Raw genomic sequence first — 19363 nt, 5'->3', positions numbered from 1 at the left:
TGATTTAAACTTGCCTATAGTTAATTCATATTTCTATAACCTCCCAATAAAGTTATCTTAAAGCAAGACATGTATATATTCTTAAAAAAATATTTTTAGAATATTGATCTATCGTAGCTTCACCCGGAGAGGACTTTTGAAAGTGCCAGTGTGTTTGTCTTATGACCACAGTGGTCATCATATTTCTAAAATAGCAGTTGGCTGGAGATTGAAATTTTGAAGACAGAGAATACCCTCACTAACTGAGTGGGGAGGTTGGGGCCTCATAGGGACCCACTTTCCAGGGCTTGCAACTGTTTCCAGTCCCTGATGTCTGTGAAAATGCAAGAAAAACAGTATTTTATGTTTTAGTTAAATTAAAGTGAATGTGTTTCAAAGCCTCGGTTAAGTTCGCAAGGCTGGAAGTTGATAAAAACAACTCAATTCCCAGTTGAGAAGACTGGCAGATGCTCATTTCCGAAATTGACGCTTGCTGAATGACTAGACCCGTCATGTGTCATATTCTGTCTTACCACCTGTGGAAGCCAGCTGCTGCGAAGTACTCATCATTCCTGGATTCTGTTTGTATGTTGTGCTCAGAGAGAGGTCAAAGGAAGGTGCTAACTTATTCCTGTCCTAAGTTAAATCCATATGCAAGTGTAATCATTCCCAGATAGAGGGCCGCTCATGGTAACGGTGTCAGGACTGTACTTTGCAGAAACTTTTGTGGGAGAAATATGGAGGTGTATGGTAGATGGCAGGCATTTCAAGGTTAATGTTAACGCACAGTCACAGGGCTAAACCTTTCCAGCTAGAGGGAATGGTTTTATTTTGTTTTTAAGATAGCATTGAATGTATTCACGAAACTTGGGAAAGCAAGGCATGTTTAGTTTAATGATGCAAAACTACCTGCAGTTAGTTGACTACCCTCTCTACCAGCCACATTTGAATTCTGCCCCAGAATAATACAGTTCCAACTGCTAAGTGAAACAAGGTATAAAAAGACAAGAAGTTTATTGCAATTTTTTGTTTCTGTAATGAAAAAAAAAAAAGGAAACATGCTGTAATTTAATATTGGTAAAAAGCTGAATCAACATATGTCCCAGCCTGCTTGAGAAAGTAAAGATACGGAAGGGCACACGGTTCTAGAAAAATAGTGGGCATTTCCCCACGCCTTCCAAATCAATTCCCAAGACTAGACATATCCCTATTTTATTTTTTTTAATGTTTATTTGGCTGCATCAGATCTTAGTTGCAACACTTGGCAGGATCTTTCACTGCAGCATGTAGACTCTGTTAGTTATGGCATGTGGGCTTTAGTTGCTCCATGGCACGTGGCATCTTAGTTACCTGACCAAGGATCGAACCTGCATCCCCTGCATTGCAAGGTGGATTCTTAAGTGCTGAACCACCAGGGAAGTCCCCATACCCCTGTTTTAGATAATTGTAGTCATAGATACTCTGTCCCATCTCAGCCCGAACATAAGCATTCAGAAACCTCTTTCCTGTTCAGGACTGCACATTGTGAGGGTGTTTTGAGCCACACATTTTGTTGCAAAAATCATTCGATTTATCTGTTATTCAACTTTTAAAACAGTTCTGGAAATTATATCTTTGTGCCATCCAGGCAGGAAGCCACAGTCGTCTAAGAACAGTCACTCTGCTGCCTCATGTGGACGGCCTTCGGATTCTTTCTCCTCCTCTAGAACAGTCATAATCAGCAGGCTTTGTATCTAAATCCAAACTTTTTACCACTGCATTTCCATATGAGGATAACTTTTTAATCTTCTTGAAGCTAATGGGCCTTTAAAACTCTGAAAGTCTCCAGAGCTGACTGTCTTCCTACTTTCCAAGGTCTGGAGACTTTCCACCCAGAGTCAGCAGCGCTTCAGCACTGCATACGATGGTTTCCTTTTCCTGAAGCAAAGATATCAGACTCAGTTGTCTCCAAAAGAGTGGAGCAGGGCCTGTGGCATCACAGGTGGTGTTCTTTCCTCACCTGACTAAATTCTACCTGCCCTTTAGGACTTGGCCCCATTGTCATCTTTAAGAGGCCTTCCCCAGACCCAAATTCTGGTTAGAAGTCCCTCCCCTCAGCGCCCCTGGCTCCATATGTAGAGCTATAATACTGCATTTCTTACATGGTATTTAAATGGTATGTTCCCACCCCCACACTCCTTGGAGGTTTTTCTCATCTCGGTGTCCATGTGGCGTAGCACAGGTCAGGTCAGTCGCTCGATCCTGTGTGACTCTTTGCGACCACATGAATCGCAGCACGCCAGGCCTCCCTGTCCATCACCAACTCCCAGAGTTCACTCAAACTCACAGCCATCGAGTCAGTGATGCCATCCAGCCATCTCATCCTTGGTCGTCCCCTTCTCCTGCCCGCAATCCCTCCCAGCATCAGTCTTTTCCAATGAGTCGCCTCTTCGCATGAGGTGGCCAAAGTACTGGAGTTTCAGCTTCAGCATCAATCCTTCCAAAGAAATCCCAAGGCTGATCTCCTTCAGAATGGACTGGTTGGATCACCTTGCAGTCCAAGGGACCCTCAAGAGTCTTCTCCAACACCACAGTTCAAAAGCATCAATTCTTCGGTGCTCAGCCTTCTTCACAGTCCAACTCTCACATCCATACATGACCACTGGAAAAACCATGACTAGACGGACCTTAGTCGGCAAAGTAATGTCTCTGCTTTTGAATATACTATCTAGGTTGGTCATAACTTTTCTTCCAAGGAGTAAGCGTCTTTTAATTTCATGGCTGCAGTCACCATCTGCAGTGATTTTGGAGCCCAAAAAAATAAAGTCTGACACTGTTTCCCCATCTATTTCCCATGAAGTGATGGGACCGGATGCCATGATCTTCATTTTCTGAATGTTGAGCTTTAAGCCAACTTTTTGACTCTCCACTTTCACTTTCAACAAGAGGCTTTTTATTTTCTCTTCACTTTCTGCCATAAGGGTGGTGTCATCTGCATATCTGAGGTTACTGATATTTCTCCCGGCAATCTTGATTCCAGCTTGTGTTTCTTCCAGTCCAGCATTTCTCATGATGTACTCTGCATATAAGTTAAATAAGCAGGGTGACAATATACAGCCTTGAGGTACTCCTTTTCCTACTTGGAACCAGTCTGTTGTTCCAGTTAGTCCAGTTCTAACTGTTGCTTCCTGACCTGCATACAGATTTCTCAAGAGGCAGGTCAGGTGGTCTGGTATCTCCATCTCTTTCAGAATTTTCCACAGTTTATTGTGATCCACACAGTCAAAGGCTTTGGCATAGTCAATAAAGCAGAAATAGATGTTTTTCTGGAACTCTCTTGCTTTTTCCATGATCCAGCAGATGTTGGCCATTTGATCTCTGATTCCTCTGCCTTTTCTAAAACCAGCTTGAACATCTGGAAGTTCATGGTTCAAGTATTGCTGAAGCCTGGCTTAGAGAATTTTGAGCATTGCTTTACTAGCATGTGCTGTTGCTGCTGCTGCTGCTAAGGCGCTTCAGTCGTGTCCAACTCTGTGCGACCCCATAGACAGCAGCCCACCACACTACTAGCATGTGAGATGAGTGCAATTGTGTGGTAGTTTGAGCATTCTTTGGCATTGCCTTTCTTTGGAATTGGAATGAAAACTGATCTTTTCCAGTCCTGTGGCCACTGCTGAGTTTTCCAAATTTGCTGGCATATTGAGTGCAGTACTTTCACAGCATTATCTTTCAGGATTTGAAATAGCTCGGTAGGAATTCCATCACCTCCACTAGCTTTGTTCATAGTGATGCTTTCTAAGGCCCACTTGACTTCACATTCCAGGATATCTGGCTCTAGATGAGTGATTACACCATTGTGATTATCTGGGTCGTGAAGATCTTTTTGTACAGTTCTTCTGTGTATTCTTGCCACCTCTTCTTAATATCTTCTGCTTCTGTTAGGTCCAGACCATTTCTGTCCTTTATCGAGCCCATCTTTGCATGAAATGTTCCCTTGGCATCTCTAATTTTCTTGAAGAGATCTCTAGTATTTCCCATTCTGTTCTTTTCCTCTATTTCTTTGCATTAATCGCTGAAGAAGGCTTTCTTATCTCTTCTTGCTATTCTTTGGAACTCTGCATTCAGATGCTTATATCTTTCCTTTTCTCCTTTGCTTTTCACCTCTCTTCTTTTCACAGCTATTTGTAAGGCCTCCCCAGACAGCCATTTTGCTTTTTTGCATTTCTTTTCCATGGGGATGGTCTTGATCCCTGTCTCCTGTACAATGTCACGAACCTCATTCCGTAGTTCATCAGGCACTCTATCGATCAGATCTAGGCCCTTAAATCTATTTCTCACTTCCACTGTATAATCATAAGGGATTTGATTTAGGTCATACCTGAATGGTCTAGTGGTTTTCCCTACTTTCTTCAATTTAAGTCTGAATTTGGCAATAAGGAGTTCATGATCTGAGCCACACTCAGCTCCTGGTCTTGTTTTTGTTGACTGTATAGAGCTTCTCCATCTTTGGCTGCAAAGAATATAATCAATCTGATTTTGGTGTTGACCATCTGGTGATGTCCATGTGTAGAGTCTTCTCTTGTGTTGTTGGAAGAGGGTGTTTGCTATGACCAGTGCATTTTCTTGGCAAAACTCTATTAGTCTTTGCCCTGCTTCATTCCGCATTCCAAGGCCAAATTTGCCTGTTACCCCAGGTGTTTCTTGACTTCCTACTTTTGCATTCCAGTCCCCTATAATGAAAAGGACATCTTTTTTGGGTATTAGTTCTAAAAGGTCTTGTAGGTCTACAAAGGAGTCTGAAATGCCGTACTTGGATGCAATCTCAAAAACGACAGAATGATCTCTGTTCATTTCCAAGGCAAACCATTCAATATCACAGTAATCCAAGTCTATGCCCCAACCAGGAATGCTGCAGAAGCTGAAGTTGGCCTAGCACAGCGCATCATATCTGGTGAACAGTCAGTTAATGTAGAGTAGATGGATGGACAGGAAAGCTGTGAGAGTATAGACTCTAAGCCCTTTTTCTGCCATGAATCTCTCTGACTGTGTCATGGGTGGACTCCTCAGAATAATACTTTTTTTAAGTATGTGAAGTATATTTTTTACCACAAAAAAGTTATATTGAAGTATCACTATCCAAATACAATAAAAGCGTATTTGTGATGTATATTATGTGCATCTTTACTAACAAACTAAATGTGATATACCATCAGTCAGAATTACTGTTGTAAATTTGTAGTGATGTGCAGAAAAACTGTTAGTTTACCTACAACCAGTATACTGTAATTTGAAGATTTCAGTAATTTATAGATGACAAACAATAGATATTTCTAATCCTTCTGAAATCATGGTTAGAGGTTAGCAAAAAAGGATGCATTCTTTTTCCTATCCTAGTTCACATTACCCTCTCCCTACAACTGCCACTGCATCTACCCATGAGTGTGTGTGGACCTGTGGACCCCAGGTGAAGAAGTTTTGCTTTGAGGTCCTGGAGAAGGTTAGGCAACATGGTATTAACTCTGGCTTGGGCACTGGCCTGTGAACAGGAAGCCATGATGTACTACACTAAAGAGACTATTTTGAGTTGTTGGGGAGTTGAAGGGTTTAAGAAGGAGGGTAATAATCAAGGTGATGTTCAAGAGGTTTAACAACCATATCCCTTAACCACTGACCCATCAGAACATACGCCATCTGTGAACAAAGAGTCAGTTCAGAGGTACCGGTTCATATCAGTTAGCCCAAGGAATGTGGCTACATTAACCAGTGAGGGGAATTATTTGGAAAAATGCGTATCAGAATGTTGGAAAAGAATGAAATTTGAGGTGGGAAAACCGTTTAGAAGACTTTTATAAGAACTAAGGCAAGGGAGTTGGGGGTAAAGAGGGGGGTAGAATTTGGAAAGATCCAGGAAGTAGAATCAAAGACACTTAGAGCTCATAGTTCATGAAAGCATGGAGATGACGGAGTAAGATTATTTCTCTGCATTTGGATTTTGTAACGAGATAGGGTATATGGGAGGAGAAGTGCCAGCAAGTTGCAAGAGCTGCTTGAGAAAGTAGTTCCTTCTGGTCCTTTTGTTTGATATACCTGTGGGACATCCGGAGGACACGTGTCTGGCAGGTAGCTGGATATATGTGGATAGGAAGCCTAGAAGAGGAATCTGGGCTGAACTTTGATTTGGGAATGATGAGGATATTTTTGGAGTCATGAGCACAGATAATAGGAACCCAAGGAAGTACGTAGAATAAGAAGAAAAGACATATAAAGGCTCATCCTTGGGGAACACAGCTAAAAAACTGGGAGGAAAGAGAGGAGCTAATGACTAAGACGGGAGTGGAGGTGGGGGGTGGGGGGGACGGGAATGAGAGCCAGGATGGAGTAAACCAAAGCAAGAGCATCAACTGTACATTTTTGCCACCACACTCCCAATCCTTCTGCGAGCCCCCAGGGTATGCTTGCATTATGAGGCACCTGGCGTATCTGAGGCAAACAGGAGGTCAGCGTTCCCTTGCTCTGTCATTGTTCTCAACTACAAGGGGATGTATGTCTCGTTCACAGAAAAGTGAATTAGTGTTTGGTTTACAAACTTGAAGTTTTCATTTAAAACTCACTTAGGAGGGAAATTCTAAACTGCCGTGACCATCCTTGGCCCAGGCTCATGGAAACAGCTGGTGTGTGCTACTGCCAGACGGAATTCGAGCATCACTATCAGTCAATAGGGCTCTGAAATCATTCCCAGCAAGAGCACACGAGACGCTGCTTTCTGACCACAGTGGGCAGTGGTGGGAGGACTACCTGCAAATGGGGCTGCCCCTGCCCACAGAGGGCCAGCCTGGGGCCACGATGTGGTTGGGAAAGGGGCAGAGGGTCCTCAGGAACAGGGACCCACCTCTGCTACACTCGCCCCCTCCTGCTTAACCCGCCCAAGCCCAGAGGCGCATGTTGCCTTTGGGAAGGAGCAAACCTCGCGCCCGTTCTCTGTGGACCTGGGCATGCAAATCCTTCAGACACGCCCATGTCCTGCTTAGCCAAGCATAGGACGCTCTCCCTGGACCCCGCTAACCAAGACTGCCTTTCCGCCAGCCTTGGCCTGAAACTGATTGTGTTAGTTCTGCCTGTTCAGTCTGAAGCCTGTTCAGAATACCATAATCATCCTGGAAATAGATAGTCTGTTTGGGTCTCAGTCATTTGGACCTGGAGACCTCCATCTGAAGCACTTTTCTGTCAGCACACCCTGGAGCTTTTCTGGTGGAGTATTCTAGAGGAGCGTGATCCAGAGGAGGATGAGCATATGGGAAGCAGAGTCCTGAGAGTCACCGCCTGAGGGTCTTGCTTACTTAGGTGACGTTGGTTAAGTTACTAGACTTCACTGTGTTCCCTTTTTTTCATCAATAAAATGGCTTAATAATAGTATCTATTCTCATACAGTTGTTCCAAACCTGTAATGCTACATATAATTCATATAAAGACCTTGTAAGAGTATCTAGCATGTACTAAGCATTGAACAAAAGTTTATTATTATTATAAAGTTAGTCATCTCCTAGGTATGCCTCTGAGTACTTTAAAAAGACTTTGCCTAACTTTTCCTCTCCCTACCCACCCTCTTCAGGGCTTCCCTGAAAGCTCAGTTGGTAAGGAATCCTGCTGCAATGCAGGAGACCATGGTTCAGTTCCTGGGTTGGGAAGGTCCGCTGCAGAAGGGATAAGCTATCAACTCCAGTATTCTTGGGCTTCCCTTGTGTCTCAGCTGGTAAGAATCCACCTGCAATGCAGGAGACCTGGGTTCAGTCCCTGGGTTGGGAAGATCCCCTGGAGGAGGGAAAGGCTACCCACTCCAGTATTCTGACCTAGAAAATTCCATGAACTGTGTATAGTCCATGGGGTCACAGAGTCAGACATGACTGAGTGACTTTCACTTTCACCCACCCCTTAAGATGTTTTCATTCTGTAATGAAAGATTTTTGTAATACTAAATACGTAGCCAGTCCCATTCTGGCCACTTCTTCCTAAAAGATGCCTAAGGGAGGTGTTGTGTGGGAGCAGCAGTGAAGGAAAACACAGTGTTACTTCATCCTTACCAGAACCTCCAGTCCCCTGGTGCCGAGGGTTCAGGTAAGCTGGCCTCGGCCGTTCTCTCCGTTAGTTAAGCAAGACCCTTCTCATCTGCCGGTTTCCTGAGCTGTATAACCAGGGAGAAACAGACACACAGGGAGATAAGTTTACTGCTGCTGCCGCATGCTCTGTTGCTTCACCAGAGGAAAATAGATGCCTTGGGTCAGCCCCTCACTCCAGTCCCACGTAAGGAAGAGATGGAACTAGATATCGATGCCCCAGTGACTTCCGCTTGGGAACGAGCAGACTCTGGCCCTTTACACCTGAGTCACAGAGAGAGGAGAGAGCCCCACTTTGCAGGGCTTTCGACACATGATTTTTCCAGTTTCTTGGAGAGTGGTCCAGTCTGTAACCCGCTTGGACCTCCTCCAGTGCCTGCAGAGGGAGCAGGGCTCAGTGCTCCTGAAGGATCGTGTGTTCACCTCTGTCCTCGGCCACATTTTTTAATCTTCAGGGATTTTAATTCTCATTTTTTTTAAGAATGATAATTGACCCAGTTCTAGATGCAGGAAAGAAAGGAAACAAGGTAAATAGGACAATGAATTTTCTAAACTCTCCCTTTCTTCAGCAGTTATTCAGGTTCTTAAAAATGGTTGCTCAGCCTCATATACAGAGTGAAATATGTCAGAAAGAGGAAAACAAGGATGGTATATTAATGCATATATATGGAACCTAGAAAAATGGTACTGATGAACCTAGTAGAGAATAGACTTACGGACACAGCAGGGAAAGGTGAGGGTCAGATGAACTGAGAAAGTAGCATTGACATATATACACTATCAGATGCAAAATAGCTAGTTGGTGGGAAGCTGCTGTATAACACAGGGAGCCCAGCCTGGCACTCTGTGATGACCTAGAGGGGTGAGATGGGGGGAAGATAGGGAGGCTCAAGGGAGAGGGGGTTATATATATATATAAATAATTATGAGTGATTTGCATTCTTGTATGGCAGAAACCAACACAATATTTAAGCAATTTTCCACCAATTAAAAAAAAAATTTTTAATGATTGCTCAGAAAGACTACAGTGAATTAGTTAAACCTTTGTGATTGTTATTCTTCTGTTCCCAAGACGGATGGGATTTTTAAGTAACTGAAAGGAGATGCTTGTATTACAAAATAGGTTTCCTTTAACATTGCAGGGTCAAGGCTTAGGTGTCTGACTTTGGAGGGAGGATAGAAAGAGGAGCCTGTTGCTCTTGTCCAGCAATTCCTATGACGCCTGCAGTCCTAGTGAATTAATGCTTAGAAAGAAGGAATTTGAATAGATTTTGTTCCTGATTTTATTGAGATAGAATTGACACATAACACTGTATTAAAGTGTACAATATAATGATTTAATATATGTATATATTGCACAGTGATTATCACAGGTTTCATTAACATCCATTACCTTAATTACAGTTTTTTTCTTGGGATGAGAGCTTTTAATGTCTACTCTCTAACTGACTTTCAAATATACAGTACAGTGTGAACTATAGTCACCATGTTGTATATTACATCCCCACAACTTGTTTATCTTATAAGTGAAAGTTTATAGCTTTTGAAAACCTTCACCCATTTCCTTCAGCTCCTAACCTTTTCAGACTCTACATTATAAGTGAGATCATACAATATTTGTCTTTCTATGTCTGATTTCACTTAGCATAATGCTCTCAGGGTCCATCCATATTGTCACAAATGGCAGGATTTCCTTCTTTATTTATAGCTGAATAATATTTATTATCACCAGATAGAGATTTGTGTGTATGGCTTTTCTTTGTGTTTAATATCTTAAGATGTTGATATATCATTGAAAGTGATTTTTTTTAGTTAGATATATAAACTTGTGTCATAAGGTGGTTTTTCGTATGTCTTCTGTTTTTACAGTAACCCCTCTATTAGTAATGCATAAAAGCCAGCAACTCCATGTATACCAAAACAAAACTTTGCTGCACCCCTCGGGTCAGAAGTCAGGTTTTCCTCCTACAGCGCTTTGTTCGTGCCTCTCTCTGCCTGTCATGTTCAAGGGCAGCTTGTACCTGCCTGTGTTCTTCCCTACTCTGGAACTTCTCTAAGGCAGAGCTGTCTTACTTCTGAATTTCAACCACTTAGCCAGTGCCAGGTGGGATATAAATTTAGAGTCATTTTGGGTGGAAATGCTGTGAATCTGTCAGATTCAGCAGCAAAAAGTGAAAAGAAAAAAATACATGAGAAAAGACAACTGTGGCTCCTATATGGGGGCAAGCTTCAACAATTCACAGGGACATTTTAGCAGGAACATATCTCCTTAGGGGCAACAGAAGAGTTAAAGGAAAATATGTCTGTGAGTACAGAAATGACAGTAACCATCTGCTGCTGCTGCTGCTAAGTCACTTCAGTCGTGTCCGACTCTATGCGACCCCATAGATGGCAGCCCACCAGGCTCCCCTATCCCTGGGATTCTCCAGGCAAGAACACTGCAGTGGGTTGCCATTTCCTTCTCCAGAGCATGAAAGGGAAAAGTCAAAGTGAAGTCACTCAGTTATGTCCAACTCTTCGCGACCCCATGGACTGCAACCTACCAGGCTCCTCCATCCATGGGATTTTCCAGGCAAGAGTACTGGAGTGGGGTGCCATCGTCTTCTCTGGATAGTAACCATAATTCCACCTTATTGTGGAAGGTACCCAAAGAAAAGCAAAAGCACAGTCCTAGATAATCAGAATCTAGAGTTGAGAAAATTAAACTTTCTATTTAATAGAGAAATGACTACTTAACAATTTAGAAATACAATAATTTCCATCTCTAATAATGAAGATGGGGGATAATAATGTATACTCTTGAACAATTCCCATGCATATCAAAGCAAGTGCCAAGGAGGAATACTATAGGAAATAATGTGTTTTCTTGTAAACGTTTGATTTAAATATCCTACTGATAGCCTGAGATTCTTAGTTAACAGTTCCAGTATTTTCACAGTGGTAATCACCCCCATGACATGCAGCACCCTAGAAGACCTACATAGACTTAACCTGTGGAGACCATCCACATTCAGTTTTCATAACCAGTTTAAGATTTCTCAGTTTTCAGGTTTGTGTTTTCATACCATGGTTCTGTTTATTCTTAATCGTAAACAGTGATACAAGGTTCTGACTAGTAATGCTCTCTCTGGATTTATAACTGAATTTTTCATTGGGTTATATTCACTAATTGTTTCAACTTAAGCATGTTGGCTCACTAAGCCTAAATTTCCTTTTCTGTAAAATAGGATTAAAATGCCTTCTTCAGAATATTATTCAGTGAACATAAAACTTAACATAGAGCCTGGCAAATTATTCTCAGTTTTCTTCAGGACATCGTTACTTGTTGCATTCATTTTTACATATCAGTGTGTTAATAGTAATGGTATACACTCTTAACCACTATGCTTTGGTGTCTGGTTGTTTCTTTCTTTCTACTTCACCTGTCCTTCCCCATCCCCCAGTACTACCTTCACACACCCCATACTTTTCCAGTTTCCTGTTTAGGGCTACAGGTGCAGAGTCCTCTGTTCAGATCTATTGCCTGTGACTTAAAATCCAGAGGGAACAGGAAGTATCTTGAGCCAATATATGTAAAGGCATTAGAAATAACCATGTGTTTGACTTATAAGCCAAGATTTTCTTACAGAGCCCTTCATTGAATATAGCCTGGAGAAGAACTTAAAAAGCAAAAACACCTTGCCCCGCTATCACTCAGAAATGTAACCAGATACAGCCCCCCTCAAAATAATTATAGTCATGGAGGACTAAGAGATAAAATCAAATGAACGTATGAGGAATCTATGATCCTCATTGTTAACGCTGTCTTCAACACTGACATCACTTTGTGTTGAGGTTCCTAGTACATGCCTTGGACAGTGCTTGCTCCATAACTACTTGGAGAGGACTTGTCTCTTGCTACGTGAAGGTAGGTGTATGTCCCTGTAACCCATATTTATTATTCCTGCTCAACTGGTCTGACACCTTCATGCATGAGGAAAGGGATGGTGTTTCCCCAGTGCTGGACTTCTCAATGGAGACACTGCAAGTTATTGCCTCACTGAAAAGTAAATGGATCATAGAAATAGTCTTTGAAGAGTTAGGTGGAAAGCAAATAGCAGGTGCCACCGTGATGCTGTCCTCCTTGTCAGAGACTTCACTGGGAGCGATCTTTTTTGCCTTGCTTTCCTTCTCACTGACCCTTTTGCATTATGGTTTTTCACACAACCTCGCCACCATAGCCTGCATTGGCATTAGGACTCCCAAGGTACTCTTCTTGGTGAGAGAAGAGAGCACCCTGGAGCAGAGGAACAGACAGACCTGATGGCCACAAACCCAAGCCTGAATTTTGAATTTCCAGATTTTTTAACACAGTATGTTTAAACATACTCTGTTTAACAAAAGTATGTTTCATACTCTGAGGAAGTGCTGAACAACTGTGCATAATGACTGTTCCAGATGCTGTTTCCTGGATATAATTTAAAGGATTCTTGGTGCTAAGAGTAGGGAATGGTTTAGAGAGAACCTGAAGTTATTAGCCATATTGGTAGATCATTAATGCCTGCAGACAGCTTGTATTCCCAACAGTATTTCAAGGGGAAGCTATGGTAGGGTGGTTGCTGAGAAATTTTGAGGAACTTATTTGTCCACAGCCGGCCAGAATCATCATCCACTGGTTGTGAAGTTGCAGCGTTTTAGAGCCACAGAGAGACCAGCACCAGGGGAAATGAACCTGGCAACTCTTGTTCTCTAGGAAACAAAAGCACTTCATACTCTGCTAAGAATCCTGGCAAAATGAATTCTGGTTTTGGTACTTTGGCATGCCCAGAAATGGTCGTAGTGAGAAAAATAGGAGAATAAGATAAGTAAGTTAAGTGAGAAATCTATCAGCCACAGATCCTTTGCAGCTTTCAAGACTAATCCCAGCCAGAAGAATCTCTGTGAAGTGATTCAGAATAAGTCTACAACTCAAGGTTGAGTTGTTAGTAATTGACTCTCTGGAGTACTACATTAAATATTCTCCCCTTTAAAGTGTTTTTTAATTAACCATCTCTTTGAATGTTGGTTATGTCATAAAGTTACTAAAGGCTGGTATTTTTATAAGATTGACTTCACCTCTCCTTATTCCGATAATGGATTTAATGGTCCGAGGAGAAAATTAACCCAGTGGGCACTAACACTTATTTCCCGTTTCCTCCTCCCACCTCTACTTGATCCCCTCCAGAGGTCTCTCTTCATCATCGTAGCCAGAGTAAGTTTCCTGCCACACAGACTGTCATGTCACTTCATTGTGTGAAGTCTTTTGTTAGCTCCTGTGGACTTCAGAACAAGGTGCAGCCTCCTTAGTGGGGCCCAGAGGCTGTTCAGGACTTCATTTCTCTCCACCTCCTCTCCCACCACCCATATTCTAACCACTTCTAATTACTTCCAATTTCCAAGTGTGCCATACTCCTTCATCCTTTTTATTTGCTCGGTATGCCCTGCACAGTGTGCCCCCCCAGACTGAAGACTCAGCTTGGGCATCAGTGCCCTGGGGAACCTCTCCTGCCCACTGGTTCCCACCAGATGCCCTCACTCGGGCCTCTCACCTTGTGTGCACGGTGCCTCCAGTCCTTCCTACCCCAGAGACTGCGTCCCATTGCCTGTTTTCTAGGTTCCTAGTACAGAGAAGATGCTCAAGAAGTATTTGCCCGACAGATTAATGATTAAGCATTTGAATGATTGAGCAAATCTGGTGTGTTGTGGAAATATAAGTGACTGTAACTAGCCACTTAAGAGCTGGAGCCAGGCATAACTCTTTTTTTTCAGTGATGACAGATGTCAGAGGGGCCAAAAAATTAGGGTGTGTGTGTGTGTGTAGAAATTACCTGTATGTACCTTTCTGAATAAGATTTCACTTTTGTTGCCTTTTTTTCAAAAATGCAGAAGTAGAATATAGTTTTTTGGTGAAGAACAGCAGGTTAGAGCTAGATGTTAAGATAAAGATGTATGTGTATATATATATACTTATAAAAGTATGTGTGAATATACATATACATACACACATATATATTTATGTCTGTATATATGGGTAAGTGCCCATAAACATATGCACATATGTGTGCATATATACACATATGTATGTGTATATGCATATGTGTTGGAGAAGGAAATGGCAACCCACTCCAGTATTCTGGAAAATTCCATGGACAGAGGAGCCTGGTGGACTACGGTCCATGGGGTCGCAGAGTCGGCCACGACTGCACACATGCATGTGTGTGCATACATGGATGCATGTGTGTGTGTGTGTCAGAGGCTGGGGCAGGTCAATATTCAGTAAGCATCCTAGGAATGCGTCCTCAAAGGAAGCTCTCTCTCCATCCCACCTGCTTGCTGTCACCTGAAGGATGGTTATAACGCCTCCCCCCGAATCAGCATTCTCTCCCTGCTCCATGGAGCCTGTTTGTAGAAATGTCATAGACACCCTCAGGGTTCTGATCACAGTTCATCTGCTGCACTGAGAAACCTGAGTCCATCTGGTTCATCTTGGCGTACACTCAATAAACATGCCCCATGTGCCTACCATGTGGCTGTATGAAAACTGTGAATGCGTAATGACTGGTTGTAAGCCACTCAGTGACCACGTATATCTCAATAACTCTTCCTTGCCCCTCTCGGTGCACTTTCCAGTGTCCATCCCAACCACAACGTGCACTACTTTCCTGGCAAGTCCTTTTAGTGGACCATGGGTGATGTACCACACAAGGCTCTCCCTACATGGGTCTCTTAACATCAGATGCCAAGATTCACTCCCATGAACCATGAAGGCTCACTGCCTTGAGAGAGCCGCTCTCTGCAGCAAGCTTTGGGACTAGTGTACAGGGCCAAGTGCAGGGGCTGTTTTCAAAGCATCGTAGGTTGCTTGTGTCAGATCCATGCTGGGAGGGGAGAGTGTTTTCTAAGAAAGTGTTTTTGTCTTGTCTTCTAGCTTATATTTTACTACGGTACTACAGATAATTGGTGTCCAAAAGAGTACTATGACGACATGAAGAAAGATTTTCCAGAAGGAGATATTCGACTCTGTGAGAAAAAAATACCTCATGCTTTTATCTTCGATTTTTTCCAGGAAATGGCTGACATGGTAGCTGACTGGCTAAAGGATGATCTGTCCAAAATGTAAATAGTGATACAAGGTGCAAGTGCCAACAGCTAGTGCATAGAGGCAGTAGGTATACAGCCTCTTAGTAGTAAGTAGTATACTTAATAGGTGACTGTCTAATTTTAATATTTGATGTTAGAAGAGAAAAAAAGTGAGACCCTCTTGGCTTAAAAAACTGTCAGTTCCCAGCTCCCCCATGCTACAGACTGCAACAAACACAGTTGACTAATATTCCCTGGAATTAACAACACATTCCAAGACTCAGGGAACACAGCAATCTAAACAAAGTCTTTCACGTGTGCGCGAAATGCCCAGTGGCACCATCAACTTAATTTTGATAGGCAAGATCATTGCACAAAAGGAAACCTAAATGTTTTAATTTAAAATGTAGAATAGCACCGCCCCTGTCCCCAAGAAAATTATGAAAGAACTACTAGAAAATGTAAAAGACCAGTGAATGTCAAGTGCATAGTCAAACATGTGAAGCATATGAAATTATGAGAAGAATACACTCATCCAGGAAGTAACAAGCAGTGGAGCTTGGCAGTGGACCTGGGTCTGTCTTAAGGACAGAAGCTGAAGGTCAGCCCAGCTAACTTTGCACAGATCTTGGCTGAAATCACCAAAATCAGACTGGATACCAGGACAGCCTGCACACCCTGCCTTTTACTACCTTGCAGCATGTCTCAGACCACCAGGTCAGCCTTCTGTCTGGCCGCCGGTGCACAAGCCCCAGCAGAGCCAGGGGCGGGGGGCGCACTGAGGCGAGTGACTTCCAGACATGCCCACAGTAATGAGCGAGTAAAGCTCGTCAGACTTTCCTCTGGTCAACTAAGAGCTAATAAGCATTGCTGAAGGATCTCGACTACACCTTCCTCCACAGCCAACCAGTAAGTCCTGATGGTGAGCTCCCTGCAGGCCTCCATTCTCCAGAACCAGCATGGGGTGACACTGAGCTGACCCCGATGAAGCTCGTACCTGCCACAGGCAACTGCCCATACTGTGATTTTTTCAGTCAAACTCCACTGCAGACCAGCAATGAGCCAAGTACTATAAAGACCTTGAGGATAGACTCTTAGCTACATTAATGATTCTTTTCTTCTGAAAATCTTCCAGGAAGTTAATTTTGAAAGGGCATCTTTAAATTGCTGAATAGAGGATCATCATAAATGAGTTCTCCAGTTAGTTGGAAAGAAATTGTTTTACTAATGAACAACAACAACAACAACAAAACACTCATTAAATTATGTGAATTCACCCTCTCCGGACACCTTGAGTTCCAATAACGAAGAAGTTTGTTCTCTGACCTAGAGCTTGCTAACAATATTGCTTCCTTCCCTAAATTGATTCAATCCTGGGACCTTAGGATTTACTTAGCCAGTAAATCCCACTGACTGCAGAAATTGTTGATGACAGATAGAAATATTCCATTTTTTCTCCTGGAGGAAATCCCTCATGGTGTTATCATTTCATAAGGACAAAGGGATGTTGTCCTTCTTCTCAAAACCTAAAGCCCTCTGATGAAAGATTCAGCTCTGATATGCTGCCAACCCAGTGGTGAATGTCGAATGAGATATGATCCTTTGGCCTGGCTTCCACATCAGAGCAAATGACATCTCAGAGGGGAGGAGCCAAGCTCCAGGCAAACAGTGCTCTCAGCCCCAGAAAGGGGCCAGTAGATGTATAAGCCATTGGCAGAAGGCTGCATACATAAAGTCCTTATTGGCAGCTGTGTGGAGAGGCCTTCTAGAAATCTAATGTTAGGAGCTGGGTCTCAGGGCTTGAAGTACCTTGCATACAGGAGATGCTCAATAAGATGCTGAAGCACTTAAGCAAGAACTAGGTAAATCATGCTACTAGAATCAAGAATAACACGCCCAGCGTTTCTGTTAGTCTTATTTTACTATGTTACTTTATGTTTCAGACGTCCACATATATGAAATTATATCTGATAAATGTATATCTGATAAAGCTCTGGTAAAAAGTTTACCAGAGCTTAAAAAATAATAAGTAAAATGATAAAGTAGAAGATACTGGCTTGTAATTCCTGTTAATCATCTAAACACCAGATGAATTTTCAAAAGAAATACCTTACCCACACTTTATGATCTTGCCTGGCCTGACCTCTGTGTGTTGGGGAGGAGGGGTACAGTCTTCACGTTCTCTTGAGGTAGACTCAGGTCATAGCCTCTCAATCAAGGGCTTCCCAGGTGGCACTAGTGGTAAAGAAGCCATCTGCCAACACAAGAGACTTTAGAGATGGGGGTCTCCATCTCCTAAGGAAAAGGCAGTCCACTCCAGTATTCTTGCCTGGTGAATCCCGTGGACAGAGTAGCGTGGCAGGCTGTAGTCCATGGGTCGCAGAGTCAGACACAACCGAAGCGACGTAGCACACATGCACACTCTCAGTTAAACTGAAAGCCACTTTTTCGATGCTTCTTTTAGAGAGAGAAGGATCAGATTTTGGAAGATTGAAGCTCGTTTTATTTCATTAGGAATTAAACAAAAGTGTTCATGCATGTATATGAGGTGATAAGGTATGTGAACTCTGGAGGCCTTACCATCTGTGTGATTTTGGACAGCTTCATCTAATTTCTCCATGTCTCAGTGTCCTCATTCATAAGATAGGATTAATAATAATACATACCTCATATTGTTGGAAGAACGGGATGATTAAATGAAAGCATTTAGCACAGTGCCTGGCAAAGAGTATCTTCTCAATAAATATTGGCTGTATTACTGATTATTAAACATCATCATAACATAAAATAAACAAAAGACTAAAGTTGGTAGGCAATGGATGAAATCCATTTTCCAGAAGCATTTCTGCCTGTGTATGCCAGTGAGCCACTGTGATGGTCCTTGTCAAAAGGTTTAATAACCTCCTCTGGGGTTATCTAGTGCTGAGTGAAAGGCCTGCACTGGAAATCATGACTGGTTGTCCCCATTCTGCTTTGGACCACAAGGGAGAAGCTCCAGAGGCTGCCCCTGTGGCTTTTTGTGGCCAGACATTCAAGGCAACAGCCCACTTACCACAGGCCTCTCCACTGAACGCTTGAAGAGCCAGTGGCCTCCAAAGGCTTGATTTTTCTTTATCCTACATTATATTAAATTTTATTCCAGACTTGAGGGAACACAACAACTTAATGTAACACCTGATTCTGGATTAGATGCTATATTAAAAAGAAAAGAAAAAACACTGTTGGGACAGTTTGCAAAACTTCATTGCATGGGATCTAAAGTTTTTAAATGGGAGTAAGAAATCAATGATAATTTTCTGATGTCAGCCATTTTATTGTGGGTAAGTAGGAGAATGTCCTTATTTTCAGTGAAGACACACTGAAATGTGTCAGAGCCATACGACATTATGTCAGTTTACTCTCAGATAGTTCAGAGGAAAAAAATGTTCTTTGTTCTTGCAACATTTCTGTATGTTTGAGATGATTTTGAATTGTATACAAATAATTATTTGGGGGAAAAAAAAAACCAACATGGTGTCTCCTTCTGCATCTGTCTCTTACTGCTTCTTTTTCCAGAAAGTGAATTACTTCTTCTAGGAAGTAAATGAAAACATAAAGACTGTGTTTCAAATCGTGGGTCTTTTCATTTATTAGGTGTGTGATGTTCAGAGGCTTCACCTCCCCTCCCCCACTGTCCTCACTCTTGAAAGCACTTGCATTAGCTTTAGGACCTTGGAAGGTTTTTGTTTGTCTTTAATGGGGTCAGGTGAGGTCTTGCATATAGTATTTAGCACCCTGTCTGGTAGATGTTCTATTACATGGTACCCAAAGGATGACAGCACACTTGTCTGCCTTGTACTGTCTTCCCTGTGGTGCTGTGCAGGACTCTGTGATTCCCCATTTCTGGGTCGTTGCACCCAGCCTGAGACCTTCTAACTGTCTCAGAGTTTCTGATTTATATTGATAAAGGAGGGGGCCACTCCCCCACCTGACACAGTCTTCTGACCCCAGGCCATACAGGCCTCCCACACACAGCCCCAAGCACCCAAACTTCCCCTCGAGGAACTTACAGTCCTTTAGAAAAGATGTAAGAAGCAAAATGTTTTTGTTTTGTGTTTTTTAATTGTCTGGGGTATAGTTACTTTACAATGTTGTGTTTCTGCTATACAAGGAAGTGAGTCAGCTGTATATACACATATATCCCCTCCCTCTTGGCT

At 42.6% G+C, this 19363-nt stretch overlaps 1 protein-coding gene across 29 annotated transcripts in view; it reads left to right on the top strand.

Moving 5' to 3' along the window:
* Positions 1 to 19363, top strand: part of LDAH (lipid droplet associated hydrolase) — a 101447-nt gene that overhangs the window by 77868 nt on the left and 4216 nt on the right. For 12 of the 29 annotated variants that reach the window (XR_003588646.3, XR_006059112.2, XR_009599753.1 and 9 more), the window contains one exon: positions 15016 to 15109. The exons of 13 other annotated variants lie outside the window; for them this stretch is intronic. Coding sequence is in view for 6 of the 16 variants with exons in the window: in XM_060411884.1 (XP_060267867.1) it covers positions 15016 to 15109 (94 nt within the window). In the remaining 10 variants the exon portion in view is untranslated. Of the gene's footprint in view, positions 1 to 15015; positions 18778 to 19363 lie in introns of those variants that run through there. 4 more of the 29 variants (XM_042245838.1, XM_027966543.2, XM_060411888.1 and 1 more) reach the window with 1 other exon arrangement.

This window comes from Ovis aries, chromosome 3 (assembly GCF_016772045.2).
Source record: "Ovis aries strain OAR_USU_Benz2616 breed Rambouillet chromosome 3, ARS-UI_Ramb_v3.0, whole genome shotgun sequence".
Taxonomy (NCBI): Eukaryota; Metazoa; Chordata; class Mammalia; order Artiodactyla; family Bovidae; genus Ovis; species Ovis aries.
Note: the sequence above shows the minus strand (reverse complement) of the source record. Positions and strands in the feature narration are given on the sequence as shown.